General features: G+C 39.4%; 1 protein-coding gene across 1 annotated transcript in view; it reads left to right on the top strand.

Moving 5' to 3' along the window:
• The window catches only part of LOC108873433 (protocadherin-15-like), a 132479-nt gene that overhangs the window by 67430 nt on the left and 41091 nt on the right, over window positions 1–23958 (top strand). The window contains 6 exon segments of the mRNA XM_051066397.1: window positions 1187–1306; window positions 1410–1595; window positions 3283–3519; window positions 4778–4894; window positions 7442–7582; window positions 9424–9536. Of these exon segments, the coding sequence (XP_050922354.1) occupies window positions 1187–1306; window positions 1410–1595; window positions 3283–3519; window positions 4778–4894; window positions 7442–7582; window positions 9424–9536 (914 nt within the window).

A 23958-nucleotide genomic window follows, 5' to 3' on the forward strand; every position in this document is an offset into this window, starting at 1 on the left:
TGGCTCTGACTGATCATTACATGCACAGACTAATGCACAGTTTTCTTACTGTTAGCTATAGGAACAGATGTGAGGCAATCATTCATTTTCATTTAACACTTACTAAGAACCTCTCCAATTATAATTTTCTTCTGGGGACTGAAAAAGCTCTGTAAGCAAACCCTAGCACTGCTCAAACAAATATACACAAATACACACACACAAACCATGTTAATATTTCCTCTGTTCTTCTCTCCTCTGCTCTGGCCTCATCTATTTTAATGCCCTCTGAATTCTGACTGGACAGGATGAACACTCAGTGAGGGTGAAATGAACACCAGCTAGCAATTTGTCACCTTTTCACCACCTTATTTTATTAGTTGAAAGAGAAGATGTGGAGAAGGAGTCAGAGTTTGACTGTAGTCTGCAGATACTGAAAGATAGTCAGATGAAAGGAGTGTTACAAAGAAGATACTCTGTGCTGGGGTTTTTTCCCAAGTGAAAATTGGAACCACTGTCTCATTAACTCTGGAAAAGTTTAGCGGTTGCAACCAGTGGGAAGTTCAATTCCTCTGGACAAGCAGTAGTAAGGAATAAAAGTAGGAAAAAGCCACTACCATGGGAAATGTGAGAGGGAGAGAGAGGCAGAGAGCGAGAACAGATCCCCAAGGTCTGTCTTTGTCACCTTATCAAAGTAATACATAAAAAGTTTGTGTGAAAGGAAGGAAGAGAGGGAGTTATCTACATTGTTTTTTTGTTTTTTTTTTTTAATAAAAGAATGACCTCTTTTTGCTGAGGTTTATGATAGAGGACTGTGTAAACTGTATTGTATGCAATAGTACAAGGCCAAAAGGTCCTAGCTAACACAAATTAATGAAAGCAAGAAATGTTGCTGATTATCCTCTTCTGTGTCATTCCTCAATTTCTCTTTCTCTTGGCCTTGTACACACGCATTTACTCAACCATGTATCTTTCTTTATTCCAGAAGAAAAGCTTGTAAATGTCAAGAGTGAAAGAGGTTAAGAGTTTAACCACTTGTATACATTCAGAGACATAAATACTTCATTCACGCACACATGTATCTTGATTTAGAAGTTTACTCTTAGTTAAAAGGATGATTTGCCTCAAAGGCGGTCTGATGAATGACATGCTTTCAAAATGGATGATTTAACCTTTCTTATTGCTTGTGCACTCGTTGTAATTTTAGGCTACAGACGCAGATCTGGGGGCAGGCGGTCAGGTCCATTATCGGCTTGTCAACCACCAGAAGCTCTTTTCCATCAATGCCACAGGAGCGATCAGAACCGCTGTGCCGCTGGACAGAGAGGTCGGAGGAAATCAAAGATTTGGTCAAAGGCAAAGATAACAGTATAAACATTTTTCACAGCTTTAGCTTTTTGTTGACTGTGAATCTGAATGTCTTCTTAAAGGTGAAGGGTCACTACTTTCTGATCGTTGAAGCCTCCGATGGTGCAGTGGACCCCCGGCGATCCAGATTAACTCTGTCTGTCACTGTTCTGGATGTGGACGACAACAGCCCGGTATTCACCCAACAAACCTACAATGTCAACCTACCAGAGAACAGCCCCAAAGATACAGTCATTTTACAATTAAAGGTGAGTATACAGATTGGTCAGTTTGCAACTGAAAATGCCTGATTCAGTGTCTTATAAATTTGCAACCAAACCAAACTCTGTTGGCTTGTTTTTAGCTTGATTCAGCTATATCTGTGTGAGCTGTTAAGTTACACAAACAAATAATGTACAGGAATCCCACAGATATTTTTGAGAGGCTTTAGAATCAGTCTGCATTACTTAAGTTTATTTTTCAACTGAAAAATGTCCAGCTCATTGAGAGTATTGGTCACAGTTCTTTAAAAAACAGATAGGGGATTCTTGTAAGAAATGTTTGCCACATATACACATATATGTAAAAAAAAAAAACAAGAAGTTGGAGCAGTGTTTGATGTGTCAAGGTGTGAAGATTGAGTCCAGTTACAGACCAGAACACACCTAAAGTAGCTCTACCACGGCGAAAGCAGTCACAGGTGGGACCGTGTATTTCCAAAGGTTAAAACTGCACCAAGGCACTTGACAGGTAGGTTGTTGGAGAGCTCGCCACAGTTCTTCTGTGGATTTAGGTTGTCTCAGTTGCTCTTGTCTCTTCATGTAATCCCACACTGACTCCATGTTATTCAGATTGGGGCCCTGTGGGGGCCAGATCATCTGTTGCAGGACTCCCTGCTCCTCTTGTCGCTGCAGATTGTTCTTTGTGACTCTGCTCTTAATGACTCTCTGCTGCAGAATGAATTTGGAACCGATGATCCACCTCCCTGACTGCACACAGTAATTGGCTAAAGTGCCAAAAACTTTGGCACAGCACTGTATATGTGAGATTATTTAACATATTTGCAACAAAAACATCATGTAATAACCTGGCCAAATTGTACCTACCCCTTTCATTTTACACCAAAGATCATATTTATTACTCTACAGACAGGTATAAACATTGCACACACTGAGTTTGTACAACTTTTGCTATTAAATTATACACAGTTATTACTTCCTGCCTTATTTTTATATGACGAGGTAAGAACTAGTTAAGTACTGGCAAAGCAAATACAGCAACAAAAGTCAAGTCAAACCATCAAAAAACAAAGGATTACAATTCCAAATTGAAACAGTCAATAGTTTTACAGTAGCTATATGTGTATATCTAAGTACAAACCAAGTTAACACAAAGTCAGTGTTCTTTCAACCAGTTTGAATCACATTCTGCCTCCAGATTCAGACAGAGACCTTGAATTCAGTTCAATAAAAGTATTTCAAGCCATAGATTTGGTTCCTTAGTCCAGCCAATGAGACTCATTATCATAGTCTTACTTGGAGCTATTTACCTATATCTTCTTTGAAATACCCAAATTGGTTTTATTTTACATTCCAGCCAGCACCAGAGACATCTGAAAAAGTCAGAATTGTAATTTGACAACACTTGCGGAGACACATTGTGAGTCTTTGAGGAATGTAAAGTAGAAAGTGTCTTTTCCCACTAGCTACACAGCTAAGTAGTAACAGAAGAAGAGATGAGGTGCGGACCACCAGCTGGACGATAAAGGTCACAGCCGCAGACGTTTCAGACAGTACACTGCCCTAGTGAGCGCTCTACAGTCTGCTCTTAGCTCCAGCTCATGTAGATGCTTGTCATTGTGGCAAATATAAAAATTCAGCTTTCTGTAAAATTCTCATGGCAATGATATTTCTCTCCTCCCAGTCCTCTGACTCTCTTCTCTCTCTTTCTTCACAGGCGATAGACGCTGACCTCGGCTCCAACCTCACATATCAAATCAGGACCGAAGGCTCGGACAGGGAGATCCTTCAGCTATTCCACATCGACCCCGTGACAGGGGAGCTGACCGTTCTTAAGGCCCTGGACTACGAGTCACTAACGGACTCAGAGCCCACATACACGTTCACTGTAGAGGCCTTGGACAGAGAGGGGACCATGCCTCCTGGGTTAGCCTCTGTTACTGTTAGGATAATGGTGAGTGTGTGATTGTGTGTGTGCTTATGAGTTTTCAGTGTATTTTCAGTTTAAGGGAGAGAACGGTATATTGAGATTATGGTATAGCGGGCAATGTGGAACAGCTGAAAAAGAGATGTTGAAAGTTAAAAATGTTCATCTGGGTGAGGAAGTTTCTGCTATGTGTCCTTTGCCTCCAAGATTACAGATACAAGCAAAAACAATGGGTGCTCAACACAGTTTAATCTTGTGATATACTGCACTCTTGCCAACTAGTAGGCTTCTTGTGTCTTTTTCAAAATATGACTCATATCAGACTTCTACAGGCCACTATTTGTAGTCAAAGAAACACATAACCTTAGCCGAAGCAAATGCGGTACTTTCATAGCAGTGTGCTGGAGCTCCACACTGCCCGTCTGTTTTATTCTCCCCTTCCTTTGATGCTGCTAGAGAGGGAACGTTCACTGTCTCTGACCCTGTTGTAACCGCCACACCAACACTCGGGAGGCGAGGGTGGGGGGGTGGTACACCGGTGTTTTTGCATGCATTAGCACAATCACCGCATCTACAGAAAAGCCATGGTGCATTCATCTCCTGTCGGGAAGCTCTGACATCTGAGACTTTGAAGCTATAGAGCAATAAGCTGACAGATTCTGTCCTCTTCACACCATCTTTGTTTACCTATTGTTTTTCCTCTGTCCCAATCTCACAGTTGTGACATAAGTTTTAAAATCTGTCATCCAGCCAGCCTGCGGGGAAATTAAAACCACCGTTCTTCTGTGGTGTCCTCTCTTTCAAACCTGCTGCTGTTTTCTAGTGCTACCAACACCTGCTGTGATTAAAACAAAATAAATAGATAAAACACAGGTTTTCCAGGCCACCCCATTTATTCACCTCACCACTGTGTTTATTCTACTCACATATAAATTGATGTTTTTCTGAATCCAAGCCAAAATAAGGCAAAACTCTAAAAGAACATAAAGTTATGGGCTCAAGGGTTATCACAGGTGTTTTTACTGTAAACAGCTGTTGCATTTTCTCCCTTGTGGATGCCAGATGTTCCCAAACCTATGAATCCACTTTAGTGAGTCATTTTGGGGAGAGAGAGAGAGAGAGACAGAGAAAATGAGAGTTACGTTAAATTTAAGATTCACAGTGAGAACAAAAAGCAACACAATCCACATGATTATCATTTAAAATGTTTACTGGAAACAAAACAGACAAATCTACTGTATGTTTACAATGCTTATATTGTACTGTGTGGGTGTGTTCTCTCCAGGACATGAATGACTTTTCTCCGGTATTCAGCCAGTCAGTGTACCGTGGCATGGTTGCTCCTAATGCTGTCAAGGGAACCATCGTAACTACAGTGGTGGCCAATGACTCTGACCCTGCGGTGAGTATTTCTAGCTGCTGCTATTCAATCAAACTGTTTTCCACAGTCTGTTCTTCAGATTGTGTATGGGAATGATGCAAGATAATGGTGTCTGTCTCCACTGCATGTGTGTGTGTGTGTGTTTTGAATGTGTTTGCACTTCTTTCTTCAGTGGAGTACCACAATGTGCCACTTTGCAATACCTCAATTGGGCTTTTAGCTCTGAACATCTCTGTACTATAGGCTGGTTTATTCTGTTTGCTATAAAATGAAGGTTATCCACTTTAAAGTGTTCTATTGTGAGCCATTAGATAGTCTGATGCAGTTAACCCCAGGTTTAAAAGGGTGTAAAATGCTCATATAGGGGTCTATGCAAGTGCAGTGTGTGAGAATATCCTGTGAGGATTAGCTGAGTTACACAGACTTGTGTTTAGACGCAGATCTGAAATGCAGCAGCTATGTGGAAAAATGGCTCTCATTTTATTGGAAACGAAAAAAACAACCAACTGATAAATAAGCAATTTTACTATAAAGTAAATCACCAAATAAATATTTATGACAAAGACTGGAAACACAGTGCTCAAGAAGCCGCTGTCATATTTGTCACACACCCTCCCCCCCACCACCATCACACACACACACACACACACACACACACACACACCTCCGTGTAAGATCCTCTGCCACATAAGCCTCTTTAAAAGTCCCATGTTCCTTTGACTAATGTCCTCGCTGTCTTCCTACATCAGCTGAATTGATTCAGACTTGAGGTTTAAGCTTCAAGCTAGAGTCTCCTGGGTCAAAAAGCAACATTATACTGTCCAGGCTGTACCCTATAAAGGCTGTCCCAGTGCTCAAACAAGGCACTAAATAGCACCTTAACAGCCCAAGATATATATGGGTGTAAATGTCATTTATACCCTTCAGACCCAAAATTTACCTCTACAGTTCAAGTCGCTGAGAGTTTGTCAGTGTGAAGTTTTGCTGACTCACTCTAAGCTGTTATTTAATGAAAGCTTACATTAGAAAGGGCGACTCTGAAGCACTGCTCACAAATCTAAGTTTTATTTCAGAAGTAGGGAAAGTTAATGACTGTTCATTAATGACTGTCCTTAACTCTGTGGTAAATGCAGTTTCCAGAGCCTTTTTTTTCCAAATGCAATATGATACAGCACTGAATCTTTTAGTGGTGTTGCGGTAAATGAAGAATCTTTTAATGGAAACACGACCTTAGAGACCTTTCTATTTACCTTGGATACCTTTCTATTTACTGGCAATGTAGCTGACTTGCACCTGTCTCGAAAACACGAGACTCTGCTCTTGTAGCTTAGTTATCGTTGAACATATCAGATTCATAGCTTTGATCGAGATGATGCAGTCAAAGTCCTCGTGACTGAGACATATGGAGATCTCATCTCACCAAATAGAGATAGAATTTTAAGCAAACAATTCAGTTTTTTTATAGCAGTACATGACCAGTCCAGGTTCTACCTTGGACAATCAGATACACAGCCAAAAATGTTGGATGATATACAGCACAGTTCCAGGAAACTGTGAGCTGGTGCTGTGGCCTGCTACAAATATTTATCAGACCTATTAAATAGAGTGTCAAAATGCCAGGGAGTGACCCACCCTTTCAGATATACTGATCTGTCCAAATGCAGATAAGCATTCTCACAGAAACTTAATCTAGGGGCAATAATGAGCTTCCTATAACACACCTTCTGTTTTAAAAAGTGCTACATAAATAAGGTTTGCTTACTTGCTATCCACATCTGTCTGGTACCAGTCTGAACATGTGCAGTGCTGGAATAAACTCTCTCCATCTACATATTTTCAGTTTTAGTGCAAAAATGTAAGAGACACCAGGTTTTCCACCTCTTTATCACACATTCAACAGGCATCATCAAACCCCTGCTGACTTTAACTGACCTGAGCCTGCAAATAACCTCCTCAGAGGAGGGGTTAAATGTAGAAGGCAATTTGTAGGTATATGCAAATCATACAGTCCAGTTACTTAAGACGTGTTGTAAACCACAGCCCCAACAACTAAAGAAAGTTAATTTATTTTCTCACCCAAGGAACATGTACTCATTAATGCAAACTGAGGAATAACTTTCAAAAACAGAGTTACCCTCTCTGCTTTTTATTATCGAAAATAATGTGATTTTATGTATTTCCTGACATTTTCAGTCAAATTAGTCAAACTAACTGATGGTCGCTTATTATCAATAACACTTGAGATCATGATCATTAGAGTGGTGGTGGTGTGTGTGTGTGTGTGTGTGAGAGAGAGAGAGAGAGAGACTTAGTCTGAACTACTTCATGAGTATTTGGACAAGGAGACACTGTTTGACATTTAGGTCCAAACTAATTGCTGTGGATATTAAATGCTGTAACAGTCTGCTTTAATTTGAGGCTGCTCTGCCAAAAAAAATTTTTTTTTTAAAAAGGGAAAAGAAAAAACTCAATATGGCAGTTTTCCAGAAACCATACAAGAGAGACTTCATACTATATTGCCACATTCATCCCAGTGTCACAGCATATATGTATTTGTTCTCTCTATAGGGGACCCCAGCAGGTCTAGTGCGCTATAAAGTGGACCAGCAAGCGTATCCATACTCTGCCAGTGTATTTGATGTAGAGGAAGAGACGGGACACGTGGTGACCAGAGTGAACCTTAATGAGGAGCCCAACCTCATGTTCAGCGTAAGTATACTCACTCACAATTTAACCTCCAAGTCACCAGTAATCAATAATCCATGATGTACACTGGGTAGTGTGGTTCCCAACTTTGGGTCAGGACTACCCTAAAGGTCACATGATAAATGTAAAGGGTTGTGAGAGAATCTACTGTGGAGTAAGTAAAAATTCTGCAACAGATGACAGCAACCATGTAAATGGCTACTGCAGTCTCAGCCCTGTTTTGTAAACTTTTTGCAACAGGAATGCAGCAAAATGTTTTATTTTTCCCTTGCAGTACAGACGTTATAAAACATTCACATCCACGATGGTGTGAAACAGCAGTAAAAGATCCTCCCACTGGAAAGATATTAACTTCCCATCAGGCTGTAATATATTCAATGTATTAAATATAACCATGTGTCGGTGACTCTACTGTATATCAAAATGTAATATATACAGTATAATAATAAAATACAGTAAGCAGCATCATTTAATGTAATTCCCAATCAATCAAGCTGATCTATTCAAACTGTAAACAGTGGCACGGGCTGCAGTTCGATAGAGACATCATTACAGGGGAAGATTTATCTGATTCGTCTCTCTTCTGCTTTAGTTTTTTTGGATTGTAGTATTAAGTGGGTGGAGGTTTGGGGCGACATCACATGAATTGAGTTATTAAAAATTAATTTGATCATCAATCTCAAAATTTTACTTGCTTACCTGTAGCATTTGTGTATATAAAGCTGTCTTTGTGCAGAGCAGTCTCATAAATCCCTATCCACTGTACAAACTATACCACGGCACTAGCTTATTAGTTCCAAAACTGCCTTTTCCCAGCTGCACTCCTCAATGGAGCTTTGGGCCATGCTAATTTCATCTTTTCATTGGGCTTTAATTAACACAACAAGGATTCAGCGTCCTCTGAAGATGTCACTCAGGGGACTAATTCTACCTCGTTTGCTCCCAATAACTCAAACAAAATGAATCATTCCAAGACTGCATGCGGTTTTTGGATTATGGCTGAGATAAATACTGTCTGAGGTGTCATTTTTACAAGGACAGATAGACAGTCAGATAGTCTCATTGACATATAGCAAATTCCTAATTGCCATCACATTATGAAGGCACTTCAGCTTCAGGTGTTTAAAAGAACATGTCTGAGGCAGGTCACCATGTGCAAACGAGTGTGCAAGGCTGGCAACAGGTCTGTATCCAGAAGGCAACCAATTCAAATTCAGTATTGTCACTACACTATGGAAAAACAACAGCTCCAGCAGTTGAAGAGTTATCTCTCCATTTAGTGGGTTTCTGGTGAGTTAGTGTATGAATATAAAGAAGGGCAATGCAGTATCCGTGACAATTTCCTGGCTAAATAAGGGGGAGGAAGACAATATGTCAGTGTCTTGATATTTAAGTTTGGCCTTCATTAGGACTCCTTTGGGTCCAGTTAACAGTGGTTACCCCCCCAATTAAATGAAGAAGAAAGGCTAAGGAGGAACAAATAAGCATGCCAGTGGGATACACACTCATCCTTGCTCTTCAATTCCCATGCAAATAATATGCGGGCAACAAAATGTAGACATTTATTTTGGCTTATTATTGGCCTGTCATGCATTAGCTTCATTATTTTACTCAGCTGTCCCCACTGTCAGCAGACTATAAAATACTGTGAACTGATCTCTTTGCAATATGCAGTGTTAGAGGGCATAAACAGAACAGTTGCAGCACTTGACAGTCATGTTGCAAGCAAGAATGTGGAAAATCTACTGAATGTTTTGACTCTGTCTTTACCTGTGTGTTTTTGTGTGTGTGTGTGTGTGTGTGTGTGTCTGCACGTGTGCACATGCATGCATTTTAACTGACAGCTGATAGTGGTGGCCTATGATGATGGAGAGCCTGTAAAGGAGAACACAACTCTAGTAGAGATCACAGTCCTTCAGCCCTCTGTCATTCCTGTGTTCACCCGGGAAGAGTACAGGTATGCGCACACAGACACACATCGTGCATGCTATTTTTTAGTTACAATAATTAAAATTGCCTGTGTGTGAGTTGCTGGGGGCAGGAAAGCTACTCTTTACGGATTGCAATGGTCACAAATATGTTTACACTTAAAGATGCTCAGGACTGGGAGTACAGCGCTTGTGGATTACATAATACATGATGTATGCACATGCACTTGCACTGGCACTTGTCTTCTGAATTTTGTCCAGTATGTGCATAAATGCTGTGATCATGAAAACAGATTTAATGGCAATAAGAAAAAAAAACAGCCTTAAGTAGTGTAAAAATTTACCTCTTTCACTTACATATGTGTTGTTTTTACATGTGGCTAACTGCACATAGAAGGAGATGATCTTACCATTACAACAATACAGAGCCTGTCACTGCTTTCTGTCAGGGTGTCATATATTTTCAGTGGTTTCTATTTGAAATATAATTTGTGCTACATGAAACACAGACTGAGCTTGTTGAGATGCAGCCTACTAAATGAAAAGGATTTGAAATAGCTTTTTTGATGAGACAGACAGAAAGAAAGAAATGTCTGGCTACCTGAACATCTTTCTGCAGAAGCTGTAAATCACCAATAAAACACCAATAAACCTGGTGGGCTGACATCCCATGCTCCAGCAGACAGACCCAGACACAAACACACACACACAGAGTTTATCATCGCTGTTGCAAGAGTGGCAATCATATGGAGAGAGAAATAGAGAGACATCCATCTCAATTTCACACACACAATCTAAGATAAACAAATAAATAGATCAATTAAAGCATCTTAAATTTTGGGTGGTACCCAGCTGTTCATGCAGACTAAGATGGAAGATTTGTTTTTCATCTGCTAGATTAATGAATGGGATCAGTATAGGTTTAATAGAATATGCAGAAAGTTTCAGGCCAAAAAACATGCAAAAAATCATTTATTATTATTAACTTTTTTTGGATGTAGGGATGCAGCCTTGCAAAATCACACTCCACGACAGCGAATGACTTTTCGGAAAAAAAAAAAAGAAAAAAAAACACTTTCTCAGCTCAGATGCTCTACACACATGCACACAATAACACAGAGGGGTGCTAAGTCTGAACAGCATGTTTATATTTGCTTCTATAATTCAATTTTGATTACCACTCAAATGATAAGCTTAAGTGTAAGGAGATTCCAGAAAGGAATAAAATTCCAATTTATGAACTTTGGCAGGTTTGTTTTCATGACACAAATCCACAGATTCCATTTAAAAGAAATCACCTCACCTCACCTGTTCTGCTCACAACCCCAAACAAATTGCCATGATTAGCAAGCACAGAGCACCTCACCAGTGTTATGTAGAATAATAAAGCAGCAGGAGACCAGAAGTCTGTGGATTCTTCTGTGCAAACATTGTTTACTGGCTGCTAACAGTGGTATATTAGCGGCAACAAAATTTTGCCATTTTAGCAAGATGTAATTAGGTATTTAATTCATGCAACAAGAAGAATACTAAAACAAAAAAACACATAAAAGGTACTTTGTGTAGTTACCTTCTCTGTGCTCGCCATTGGTGTTTTTATGCCCCAGTATGGTTCACAGACTGAGCTATGCATGTAATTTCCTGTGCTTGCTCTACTGTATTTGAATTTTGAACCATGCCCCAGGTAATGGGGAAAAAGCACATAAAGAACTGTTTACAAAACAAGAATACATGAATGCGTGATGCTAAAATAGTATCATAAAGAAGTAGTATCTTTTTTCAATCCAAAACAAAAGTATTGTCCTTTATTCTCTAGCTCCATAAATATCTATCCACTGAAGCTGTAAAACAACATTAAGTGTGGAGGACTGATATAATATTTTTATAAGAATACCACACACACACATACTTCACTACACACACTCTTTAATTCACTCTCTTTTCAAATGCACATTAACTCAGTGATCACACACTAAAAAGTCAACTGACATTAATAAACAACATTAAACAGACAGATAGACACACAAACACACACACTAACTCTCAAGTCATTTTTATAACTCTTCTAGCTGATGCTTGCTTTATGAGGTCCTGGGGTCACCTCAGGTTTTCTCCCCTGTGACTGGCTGGGTCAACAGAGGGCGTGAGCGAAGTCACATGTGAAATTGGCTAATAATCTCCAGCTATTGTCTCAGATTCTCCGCTTTGATCTATCTTTCATTTTTCTTGTTTCTTTTTTCACTATACAATAACTTCAAATTTCCTTTCTGATGATGTTTTTTTTCCACCGTTTTGTGTATTTGTCCCCTACAGTGACGTTGGAGGGAATTAATTTGTCCTCCATTTGCTTGCTTGTTATGTCACCTGTCAGGCGCAATAACAAAGACATCAGACTTAGATGAAAATTGCAGGAGAAGATGCTTTTAAAAAAGTATTTTTCTAAATGTTCAAAATTACTGCTTTGCTCAAGGTTGGACACTAATGTTCACTGCTCAAAACAAAGTGCGCTTTTGTGACTGATGATGATGTTGGTGAGAGGAATAGCATTAGTTTTATGTCATTCTTTTATTTTTTTTCCCTTTGTTTCCTTTTCTCCTCTTGTATTTTTTATATGCAGAGTGTGTGTTTAGGCTTTTTCTGTGACTCACTTTCACGTAGCTGACATGCTAATCTGTCATGCATCATACAAGAATCAGCTCCCTCTCTGACAACTCAACTGTAAATATTCAACAAAATATCACAACTGTATTTCTGGTTTTATAGATGAAATGTACAGGTTTTTACATTCAGTTGCTTTTAGCTCTTGATTCAGACACCTGAGTACCATCTGCTGTGAGTTAATGAGCCTGTTTGCAGGTAATTTGCGACTTTCGATGTCAACATCCAGACGTATTTTACCACTATACAGACAAAATTTCAAGATGTCAAGGTTTGTCTTTCACACAGAGCAGAGTAAAGCTCCTGTCTATTTTTAGGAAAAGGGTTTGAGGCAAGAGAGAGAGATGTCAGCCAGCCATATAATACTGCATTTATGAATATGTAACATCGCTTCCAGCCACAAGTGTGTATGTGTGTATGCCTGTCTGTCTGCGTGAGACTGCACTATTTAGAATCTGTGTGTGTTTGTATTATTATTATTTTTTTGTATTTGTTAATGAACACACAGTTCACATTAATATATGCATGCACACATTTTTCCTGTTTGTGCACTGCGAATGTCCCTTTCTGTGGGTATTTGTCTTTTGTATGTGTGTTTTTGCATGTCTCTCTGGGTGCATGTGTGCCTTGTATTTTGCATTTTTGTCCCTGTATTTCAGTGTGTGCGTGTGTGTATAAGTGAAATAGTGTGTGTGTGTTTTTTTTGTCCTTTATTTCCATGTTGTATTCACACAGAGTACAGTGTACCAGCTTTGAATTAATTATCCCAGCTTTATTGAATAAAAGCTAACCATTGTACCAGTGTGGTTTTAAGGGCTTACTAATGCAGCTTAATGATTTTGTATGGTTTCAACAGACAGGCTTGTAGCCAAGGGCAAGGCTGAATTAGTAATATTGATTCCTATAATGAAAGAGAGTGACAGTGAAACAAGGGATCTGTTAAGTCACTTTTTGGCAAAGTGTACATTTACTGTTGTCATCGCTACATTCAATTATATAAATTCAAATTTTCAAAACCATAATTGTTTTGGCTATCTGCACATGCGTTAACTTTAGAAAAGCATTTTGTTTGTTGCCTCATAAAGGCCACTATGTGCAGAATTTGAAGCCTTCTGGCATTGGCGCCCCCTAGTGTTTGTGTAACAAATGTCATTGCAGCCTTATTATGTGACAGTTAGCCAATCTATGCATGTATTTAACGAACCAGATGAGTCATGGGTTAATAGGTAGACACAAGTTAGTAATAGAGTATTTTGCACTTATTTGTTTGTTGATTTGTTTGTTTAATTTTTGCTCCTTTACAAATTTTAAAATGAATATTCCCCCAGTTACATATTTGTATAGGATGATTGGATGAATTTGCTAGTTTTCCCTATCCACAGTATCTCAGTGTGTCAAGTGTATCAAAGATAGAAGTTAGAAAACTGATATTGTGTCAGGAAAAAAACATGGCCCCATGAGATGTGAACTTACACACACAGTTCAGGAGGATGGCCACTCAACTGCAAAACTTGGACTCCCAATAATATTTGTTGTTGGCACCCCCACTGACCCAGTTGCCTCCACTGGGAAAATTCTTCTGTGCCCTAATCAACCTAACAATCTTGGTAAACACTTGGTTTAATTTTAGCAGCACTTAATCAAGACTTTTATTATTTCTATTAATCTGAAATATGTTTTTTTTACTCTTCATGTATTATAAGGCTATGACTGTAACTTTAGTCTGATGACAGTGACTTTTTTTGTTGTTGTTGTTTTGGTTCAGTACTCCAGCAAACTGCATTTCAAATGGAACAGGTGAAGTTAAAGTGCTGACTTTCAGCTTGAAGTGTGTTTTTGGGTTGTTCACATTCATACTGGGTGAGCAATGTAGGACTTGTAGCCCCTATTTTTTACCCTCGGGGGGCATGTATAAAAAGTTCTACAATTTCCTGCACTGTTCATGATAGCTGAAAGTCAGCACTTTAACCTTAAAGTCAATGTTTCATTTCAAATCCAGTGTGCTGCAGTAGAGAGCCAAAACAAATCTGTACCTCTGGACAGGGACTGTACACAGCAAAGATTTCACAATATTGCAAATTGCTAATACATAATGCTAAATCATTGCAGACATATTTTTTTAAGTCTAATTTTAATGCACTGTAGATTGTATTAACATTAGATCAATGTAGATTTTTTACATGTTTCTCAGGATCAAACAAAGTCTTTGTAGTCAGGATGCATTAACGTTAAATACCCTTGGATACAAACACACAGGAACACACACACACACACACACTGAAGAGTAGTGAAGCTAAGCTTTGGCACTGTAACCTACTGTTTGTGCATTTTCACTCTGTGGCTTTCTTATCTAGTAAACCAGTTAACAAGCAGAGGAGGAAGTTTGTTAAATCATTGTAGCTGTGTAACTGCACATCGCCTGAGCAGAATCTCCCCCCACCTCTTTCCTCTGTTTCTCTCACTGTAGGCCCGTCCTCGCACCTGCAGAATTAGTATGCAGTCTGCATCACATACACATGAATAGTTATCAGCACCCGGTGGCAATTATCAGCATGAGGTTAAGTGAACAGAGAGAAAATATTGCCTTTTCAAAGATTATTGAAATCTACAAACCCCTCCCACCACTCTCCTTGCTTGTGTGTGCATGTGTGTTCATCTCCACTGTGCCTGTGCCCGTGCGTGACTGTGTGTGTCTGCTCATGCTGGCGTATATGTCCCTCTCTCTCCCACCCAACCCCCATGCTGTCAAAATGGCTCGTAGCCTGTTACTTTGTTAATGAATCTAATTAGAAGGTGGCAAGGGAGTTAAGAGCCAAAACACTTCTTAAACATCAAAGCTTTGTTTTTTAATCAAGAAATTGTGCGATCAAAGATGGCAATATGTTGCTTTGTCTTGCGTCATTGCAAAGATAGAGATTACACACTACACCGTGGCAAGAGATTTAGATAAATCAGATCGTATACATCACCTTCTCTGCACTGATATATACAGTACACGCTCTGTTCGAGAATCGCAGGCAGCCAGGCGGGAGGTCCAAAAGTACAGACGGGAACAAAACAAACAACTAAAGTATAGATACATGTGCTAACTTCTGGCACATTGATCATCATACAGTAACTGCAAAGACAGAATAATTTTGTCTGCTTCTCCCAGGCAACACACTGCACATAATGTACACAGCAGTGAATATACACAGCTTTGCTCTATGGAAAGTTTTTAACATGTCCTGGTTGGTGCTAAGCATTTGGAGTCTGATGTTTTTGTTTCCTTCTGGTTTTGGGTTTTTGAAAATTCCAAAACCAAAAATCAACATGAACATGAACACATACCTGAGCTTCTCTAATTTGCGGTGCTGCATCACTTACCTCAACCACAGAGTGTGTGTTCGGGACTGTGGGCTTTTCCATGTCAGTAAAATGAACCAAGGAGCAAGTAGTGTTACAAAAGCTGCAAGTGTATATTTACCTCCAGCTATGTGACTTTTTTCGTTTGAGACACCAAAGACTGCCATTAAAGGATCCACTGGCTGTCCAAAAATGATCTGGCTTCTCTGAGACCAGAATCAGTCAATCAGTCAGACTTAATTGCGCAACACCTTTCATACAGGCTGCTGCAATTCAAATTGCTTTACAGATAACTGTGATGTTCTGATGATTTTTTAACTTATATTATTCAAGACAAGTATTCTCCTTTTGAAGTTTGGCGAAAAAATGGGTTCTCTTTTCACCTCTGCCCATTTTTGTCACGATCTTCTGTTCTCGAGGTGCTCTACAGCTCAGTTTATCTGGCACAAACCTCTCTTCTTCTCTGTTGCATGTCTTTCAATATATCATAAGATTTATTAGGGACTTGCAGAGAGCATTGGCTAGTTCAGGAACTGGTTTTTGTTGTCAGACTATAAAGTCCATCAAGACATTGTATGATAAATAAACTTGCTTGCATGACAACGGTGATATAATATGATGTTCCTCTTAGATATGTGTAGGTATAGATTTTATGAATTGTGCTAAGCATTTGAAATTACATATTTCAGTTACCCAATAATATTATTAATATTATTTTGTTTATAATGTTCTCTTTAATTTCAAAGATAAATCATCTCTTTTAGAACCTCTCAAACCTTTCTTACTCCCTCTCTCTTGTTGTCAGTTTATAAAGTCAACACCCTGTTTCATCAGCTGTAAACGATTTTTTGTCATTAAACGTCTTTTCTGCCAAAATGAATAAAGCCCTCGAGGCCCTTTAAACATTTTAACTATGAGATAAACGTGTCCTCGCCCCAGAGTACGTCAAAAGAAGCACGTCCGATCTGTGGCTCCATAAATCCGGTAAATGTCTAACCGATTCAGTTGAAGGTTACCTTGTTTTGTTGATGCACACAAACAGTCAAGTGCACATGGAGTGCTCCTGGCAATGTTACAACTGTGACAACAAATGGCAAACAACCATGTTGTTGTTATTTATAAGACAGCTTGGAGAGAGAGAGAGAGAGAGAGAGAGAGAGGATAGTGGAAAGAGTTTCAGATAGAGAAAGTGGAGAGGACAAGGGAGATACTACAGTAAAAGTTTTAGTGGGGGGGGGGAAAGTGGCTGCTGCTGGAATATACCTTTTCGAAAAACACAGTGAAGTTGATAGACAGGCAGAGAGGCAGACACACATGCACATAGACAGATCAACATACAGGCAGAAAAGTCTTTAACGTGGCAGATGTGCTGACAGGCTGACAGATTGAAGTAGATTGAAGCAAACAAGCAGACAAACAGGTAAAGACTCAAAAAGAGAAGCAGATGGACAAGAAGATACACAGTCAGTCAGAGTGATAGGCAGGCAGACTGGCACTCTAAATATTCTGTTAGCTTAATAGATAGACATGTTGAGAGTCAGTAGTCAGTCAGGTGGACAGACATCTGTACTCTGAGGTATATAACCATCACATTGTGAAGTCTGCAGATGACACATGGTTATAGTGAGACTGCTGAAGGCGCAGGAAACATCCCACGGTCCTGTCACAGATTTTTCAAGATGGTGTCAAGAAGCCTTTTTGGAATTAAATGTCACAAGGATACGTGTACAGATTTTAGACACCATAACTCCAACCCTGTTAAATCTAAAATTAATGGTTCAAGATATTGAGATTGTTGAGTTGTACAAGTACTTGGAAACTATAATTGATAAAAAGCTGAGCTTTGATTGTAACACCAATATGTTCTGTAAAAAAGAAAAGCCAGCAGCGCCTTTTTAGTCTGAGAAGGCTGTCTGAGTTCGATGTTGACAGGTCTCTGATGACTCTGTTTTATAGATCTTTTATTGAGTTGATTTTTCCTTTTTTCTCAGATCTTTCTCTGGTTTGCTTCAGTCAGTCCAAAATAGGAAAATGCGCTAACAAAGGTGATTGAGGTCTGTAGCACTATCACAGGTAGTCAACAGAGAATTCTGTCTGAGTTGTACAACAAACCATTATTAAAGACAACAGAATCCATTCTGACTGAGGGCACCCACCACCCTGCATCACAGTTTCAGACCCTGCCTACAGGTTCCTGCCTCAAATTCCCACAAGCCAAAGCAAACAGGCATTCGTTCATACCCTCAGCCACTTCACTGCTAAAGTCCCAGCAGAAACCATGCCTAAACACTTTCTTTGATTTTAGCAGTACTTAAACAATAAGCACTTATGTGCTTTATTTAGCCTTTATTATATTGTATTCTTGTATACAGCATAACATATTTAATTGCCCGGTTCGATTTTTGATCTTGTGTTATTACTGCTTCGCATCCACTTGCCCCACTGGGGACAAATAAAGTTCTGCTTGACTTCTACTTGACTCGCCTAACCTTTCTGTTCTGTGATTGTTCCTGTTGAATGAGGCCTTGCTTTAGCTCTTCCCACTTGACTCATCTTTATAGCCAGTACCCAGCTGAGCTTGAGGACATCTCACACACAAAATACAAAAATAAACTTCATGCATATGCATACATTGGAGAAAGAAAAAGAATAAATAACGGATGGATGAAAGTTGGCAGATGGTGACAGACTCCTTAAGGTCTATAATCCAGCAGATATTCAGTAGCAGCTAAACAGTTCAATCTATTTTGAATATAAATACCACCTATACCATATATAACTATGAGTACCAAAGGTGCAGCAGGTGGACAGCTCTCTGCAGCACAGACTACAGCATGTTTTTGAGAAATAATAAACCTCTGATTCAAGTGTTTCTAAGCCTGAAAAATAGGAATTGTGGTATGAATGAATGCAGCTATATCTGCAGGTTTGCTCAACCTTCAAACCAATGCCAGATTGTCACTTGTGAAACCCTTGAAAAAGGTGGTGGGCACAGTCAAACAGATCAAGCCTTCTTCACCTCTGCTGTTTTTGAACAGGTTGATGCTGTTCCGCTGGATGCTGGTCATCCTTCCGCTCTCTTTAACTGCTGTACAGACAGTTTTGTCAGCTTTGACGCCAAAACCCAAATATATCAAAGAAAAAAAAGTTAAAATGGACTCACTGTAAAACCCCTAAATTCAGACAGTTCCTTTAAGCTGAAAATCCATCACTGTCAGTGGTACACAGCATATCTGTGTTGCTCTGAAAGGTCAGCTACTGTCAAGTCCTGTGATGGAGCTTGAAATTACCTTGATCTCTCGTTACTGAAATGTAGCCACAGTGCACCATGAGCATGAGCACAGGAAGAAAAATTATGATTCAGATATTTATTTCTAAGCCAGCACAGAGCAGAGCCTAAATATAGCCATTATTTGCAGGATCCCTCCATAGGATGTGTTGTTTTGTCCCATTTGAGTGCACAGGGTATTGTACTACTGCTGTCCACTGGGACTGTGCTGCCACAGTTACTCATTTCATCAATTTTCTTCATGTCTGCAAGGACACCATTTGATGTATTGTGTACAATTCTGCATTACTGCTCACTTAAGTGAATGTGGGGAGTTAAAGTACATTGAGGAACTGATTACATAACACTCAAGAGTTCAAGAGGGATACAGTCAGAGAGACAAAACACTAGAGCAGCAGCTTTTGGGAAGGAAAAAAAATTGGCAGTTTTTGAATTAGTCATTTTGCCTGCTTGTGCGGGTTTTTTTTTTCATAGTTGTTGTTACATGAAAGCTAACATATCTAGTAGAAACTACCACATCGAGTGTTTGTTCAGGGGAAACAGCTGATCCTCCTTAAAATGCAGGATTAGAGATTAAGTTGAAAGCAAATTTACTTTCTCACACAGTTTAGTCCTTTTTTGAGTATCTCTTTTTCCTATTTTTTTTAAAGTTGTTACATATTTTAAGTGTTATTTTCTCAGTTTTAAGTGGATCTTTAAAGTTCATTAGCTGATTTGATTGAAGCTGTCTGATGTCTAATAAGAAATGGGGACAAAGGATAATGGATAGAGAGAGGGGGAGATTGATGGGGTGGTTTCAAGAGACAGAGACAGGGTAATCACAATAGACTTGGTTTTGATTAATGATAATAACAAGTGAAATCATTACTACCTCCTGATGTCTCTTCACTCTATTTCTCTCTCACACACACGCACACGCACAGAGTCACAAAGATGAGAAATTAAAGTCACTTTCGCACTATACAAATGTTTAATATAAACTACTCAGAATGCAAACTGACACACACCATCACCCAAAGGTGGATAGAAATGAAATGTTTAATTCACTGCAGTCTGTTTTTTGTTTATTTCTGTGCAGTGTTTTTTTTTTCTTTCTTTTTTAATCCGTCACCAGCCTCAGAAGTTCATATGAAAGAACAATATTCCAAGATATTTAAAATACAAAAACTTCCCCTGTGTACTCTTAAGTCACAATACCAACAAAGACAAGAATAGTTTTAGGAAAATAGGATTTAAGATAAGCAACAGCAAAGAGTGGGATTTTGTTGTTATGCTGTTCCCTAACCTTTGTCCTACAAATAGGTACTGCTGGTTTCTTTTAACCATGGTATTTATCTTTACCTACCAAAGGTTTTCTGTTACATAAAGCTAACCAACCCTAAACCAGAGATAGAGATGTAGAGAGAGGCACCAGATCAGATCAGGTTGTTTTTGACAGATTGCTCATTTAGTTTGAAGGACATGTTGGACTCACTAACTAACAGTGAAATAATAAACCTGTAAACCCCAGAATATTTTATTTTGGCTGTACCATAATGGCCAGAATATTTCAGCCTGGTTTGGTGTTGGGCACTACATTGCATCTGAAATCATTGCTGCTGCTTATAGCTAAGGAAGAAAAAAGTCAAATTATCTTTCAGATGGTTCCAGATAGACACAAGCCTTATATAAGCACACACCTGAATGCACACTCAGTTCCAGTAATGACTCATTTATATTCAGTTGGATAAAGGTGTCAACCTCAATACTGGGGATCCATTATTAAACTCAACTAAAAATTTAAAAGTCAGGGGGGTTTGTTATTCACTGGATTTAACTCTTTAAATACCTGTCTGTGTGTGTGGTTGTGACTGTGAGCTTGTGTATTGTTCATTTTAAGGAAGATAGGAAGGTGGTAGTAAGCTACACCAACAACAACATTGTTAGCACATACTCTCAAACACACACCTACACAAACATGTTTTTTGTCATTCTCCTTTCTTCATTTTCTTTCACTGTGTTACTCCTTTTACTTTTTACCCTTGTGGTATGTTTCTCTGTGGCCCTCCCTCTGATTCTCTCCTTGTATAAAAAGCCCTTGTATATACTGCTTGTCACTTTTCCCTCACTGCTCTCTCTCTCACATATATTTTATGCATTGGTACTTCAACATGGCTCCACTTAAGTTCAGAGCATTTGAAAGATACTAAACCATTTGAATGTCAATCGACAATTACGACAAGACTGTAAAAAGAAAGGTGAGAAGAAGGCCAAGAAAACTGAGAAAAATTGCTGTAACCGTTGCTGTACACAACGTAGAAAAGAGAGATACAGAGAAAGCTGCAAAGACCAGAGAGAGTGATTGACAGAAAGAAGACGTGACAAAAATGGAGAGGTCGTGTGTGAACCAATATGGAAGAGTGGAGAGAGGTAGGATGTGGTAGATGTGGGATTAGAAAGTAAGGGGAAAGTGCCAGAGGGTACAGAAAATGAATTTTGATTATTCAGACAGTTTTGAGCAGAAATAAGAAACAGAGAAAAAAATTGATTAGTTACATGCCCTGGAAACTGTAATAAAATCAGTAATATTGGCTCTCTACCACAATATTTTAACTAAGGCCCAACTGCTCTAATGTTAACTTCTGAAACCTCATTTTAAAGAGGCTGATGTTGTAAAATCCCAACACCTGCCTTATCAGGAAAATGTTTGGATTTCAACCAGCATGTCTCCACAAGCTCTTAAAATTGTGCAGACATGTGAACTGAAAATCGAAGCTTTCCAGTGCTGGCCACAGTGGGACGTGAAGTAACTTATAGAACTCCAGTCAGTCCATAAAGGTCATTACTCCAGGCAGTTAAGACCCCTCGCTCAACAGTCTCCTAATGAAAATCAGTCCATTAGCAATCTTCTGGGAAGGGAAAGGAGGGGGGAAGCAGGAGGATACGATGAAAAATGTGGTGACAGTAGGAAACAACAGCATGTTTTCATTTTAGGTCAGTGTTCATGTAGCGGCTGGTGCTGCTAGCTCAAGCTGCTGACCAGTAGTTAACTTTGAGCGAAAGGGCACAGTGATTGTATTAGATATCAGATTTTATTTTTCATTTAAAGGTCCACTCTAGCTGACATCAAAGCAGTTGGAAAGAGAGAAGAAATAGTCTTTGGATGACATATACACTTTATTTATCCCTCCAAATTGTCTTTACACACCTGGTTTGCTCTGGATTCATTCCAGGACTGACTGCCTGAAAATGTGCACCATTTTTCTTTAAATGACTATTGCATCTTGTCCCTCTCTATAATGGCTGGCCTTTCCCAGTGTGGCCGTTGGAAACAGCCATCACTGTTTTTGCCTTGGGACATGGTCAGATGACGCGTCCAGTTCTGTTCGATCAGATGGATTTCTTGATTTTCCTTTTTCTTTCTCTTTTATTTGTTTGCTTGTGTGTTTGTCAGGCTATCTGACAGTTGTAACAGTTCCACAATCAGAATTTCCACATGGCAACTGTGAAAAAGATCTGCTATAATGAGCGCATTTTAATATTATTATCATAATTTTTGACATGTTTTGGCCAGCTGTAGTCTTGACTGGGACAGTGCTGTGATACAAATAAACTTGGGCTTTCCTTCCAAACAAATCACATTGTGCTCATGCACCCGATGTCTGTATTCTTCTTCTCTTCTTGCTTTCCATTCCTGTTGGTTGTCAATGGATAGGTTTTGTGCGCTACTTTTTGAAAGATCAGTCCTTAAAGTGTGAACACTGAAGTTGCACATGTGCACTGCATGTGGTGTGAGTTAATTCAATATACAAAGCTAATAAAATTCTACAGTGTATCCCAGCTTAGATACTAATAAAAAGAAGTATGATTAATGTTAATAATAATATTTGACCTGGCCTCCCACACCGAGTACAGTCATACTGTAGATCAAACATGGCTGTCGTGTGAAAAAACACCTTTGTGAGGAGGTATTGCCAAAGCTCAATAAAACCAAAGCACTGCTCAGCACAGAGAGAGGATATTGTAGTTTGGCGCAGGCAAAGAGACACAGAGAAAGAAAGAGATTAAAAGAAGTGACAGGGCCAGAATCGCAGTACAGTGGAGAAAGAGAGAAATGAAAAAGAGCAGTGTGAGGAGAGACAGAAAGAATAATGATACAAGGGGACGATGATGTATCATGAAGAAACAGGAGCTGGACAAAAAAACAGACTAAAAAGAGAAAAAACATAATGAGTGAGACAAATGAATGACAGTGGCTATAAGAGGAAGATACACAGAGAAGGAAGGTATCGTTTCCAGCATCTATCACTCTCCTCATTATTCTGTCTTTCCCTTCACACTGTGAAAACTGTCAACCTTGTCACAGCTCTGTTAAGGTTTCTGTCCTTTAGCCCCTATTCAGTCTGAATATGTGCTTCTGGTGTGTGTAAGGGTGTGTGTCTGTATGTACCATAAATCACATACAAAAATCTGTTCGCACTATCTTGAGAATTCAGTATCCACAAGGTTAATCTGTCATTGGTTGCAGGGTTAATGTTAAAATTATGATGACATTACAGTTAGAGTAAGCCTCTGGGGAATGAATGAAAGTCAATACAGTGTCTTCACACGTATAGTAGAGCAAGTTTGTGTGCATTTGTGTGTGTTTCTCTTGTTATCAGTATCAGCCCAGCTTGCTGTAGTTAGGACAGCAATGATTAGAGAGAGCAGGGGGGAGGACAGGGGCTTGATAATGAGCTGTGTGTGTGTGTGTGTGTGTGTGCGTGTGTGTGTGTGCGTGTGTGTGTGTGCATGCGTGCATGCGTGCGTGCGTGCGTGCGTGCGTGCGCAGGTGTGTGTTTTTATCTGTACTATGACATGTCCCATAGTTGTGCATTGAGTCTAGTGTGTATGTGTGCATCTATATAGCTGTGAATGCATTTTGACCCATCTATAAGTAATTGTGTGCATCGGCATGATTGTGTCCTATGTGTGCACCTAGTCCCAGTGTATCAGCTTTTGGTTTGTGTGTGTGTGTGTGTGTGTGTGTGTGTGTGTGTGTGTGTGTGTGTGTGGGCATTCTCTGCATTGTGCTCCCTCACCCCCTGTCAAGTAGCCATTGTGGAGAGAGAGGGATGGAGGAATGGATAACAATTGTAGCTGAGGTCTGTTGGGATGTTGGCTGGAGGCAGCAGCCTGGG

Source organism: Lates calcarifer, linkage group LG23 (genome assembly GCF_001640805.2).
Source record: "Lates calcarifer isolate ASB-BC8 linkage group LG23, TLL_Latcal_v3, whole genome shotgun sequence".
Classification (NCBI taxonomy): Eukaryota; Metazoa; Chordata; class Actinopteri; family Centropomidae; genus Lates; species Lates calcarifer.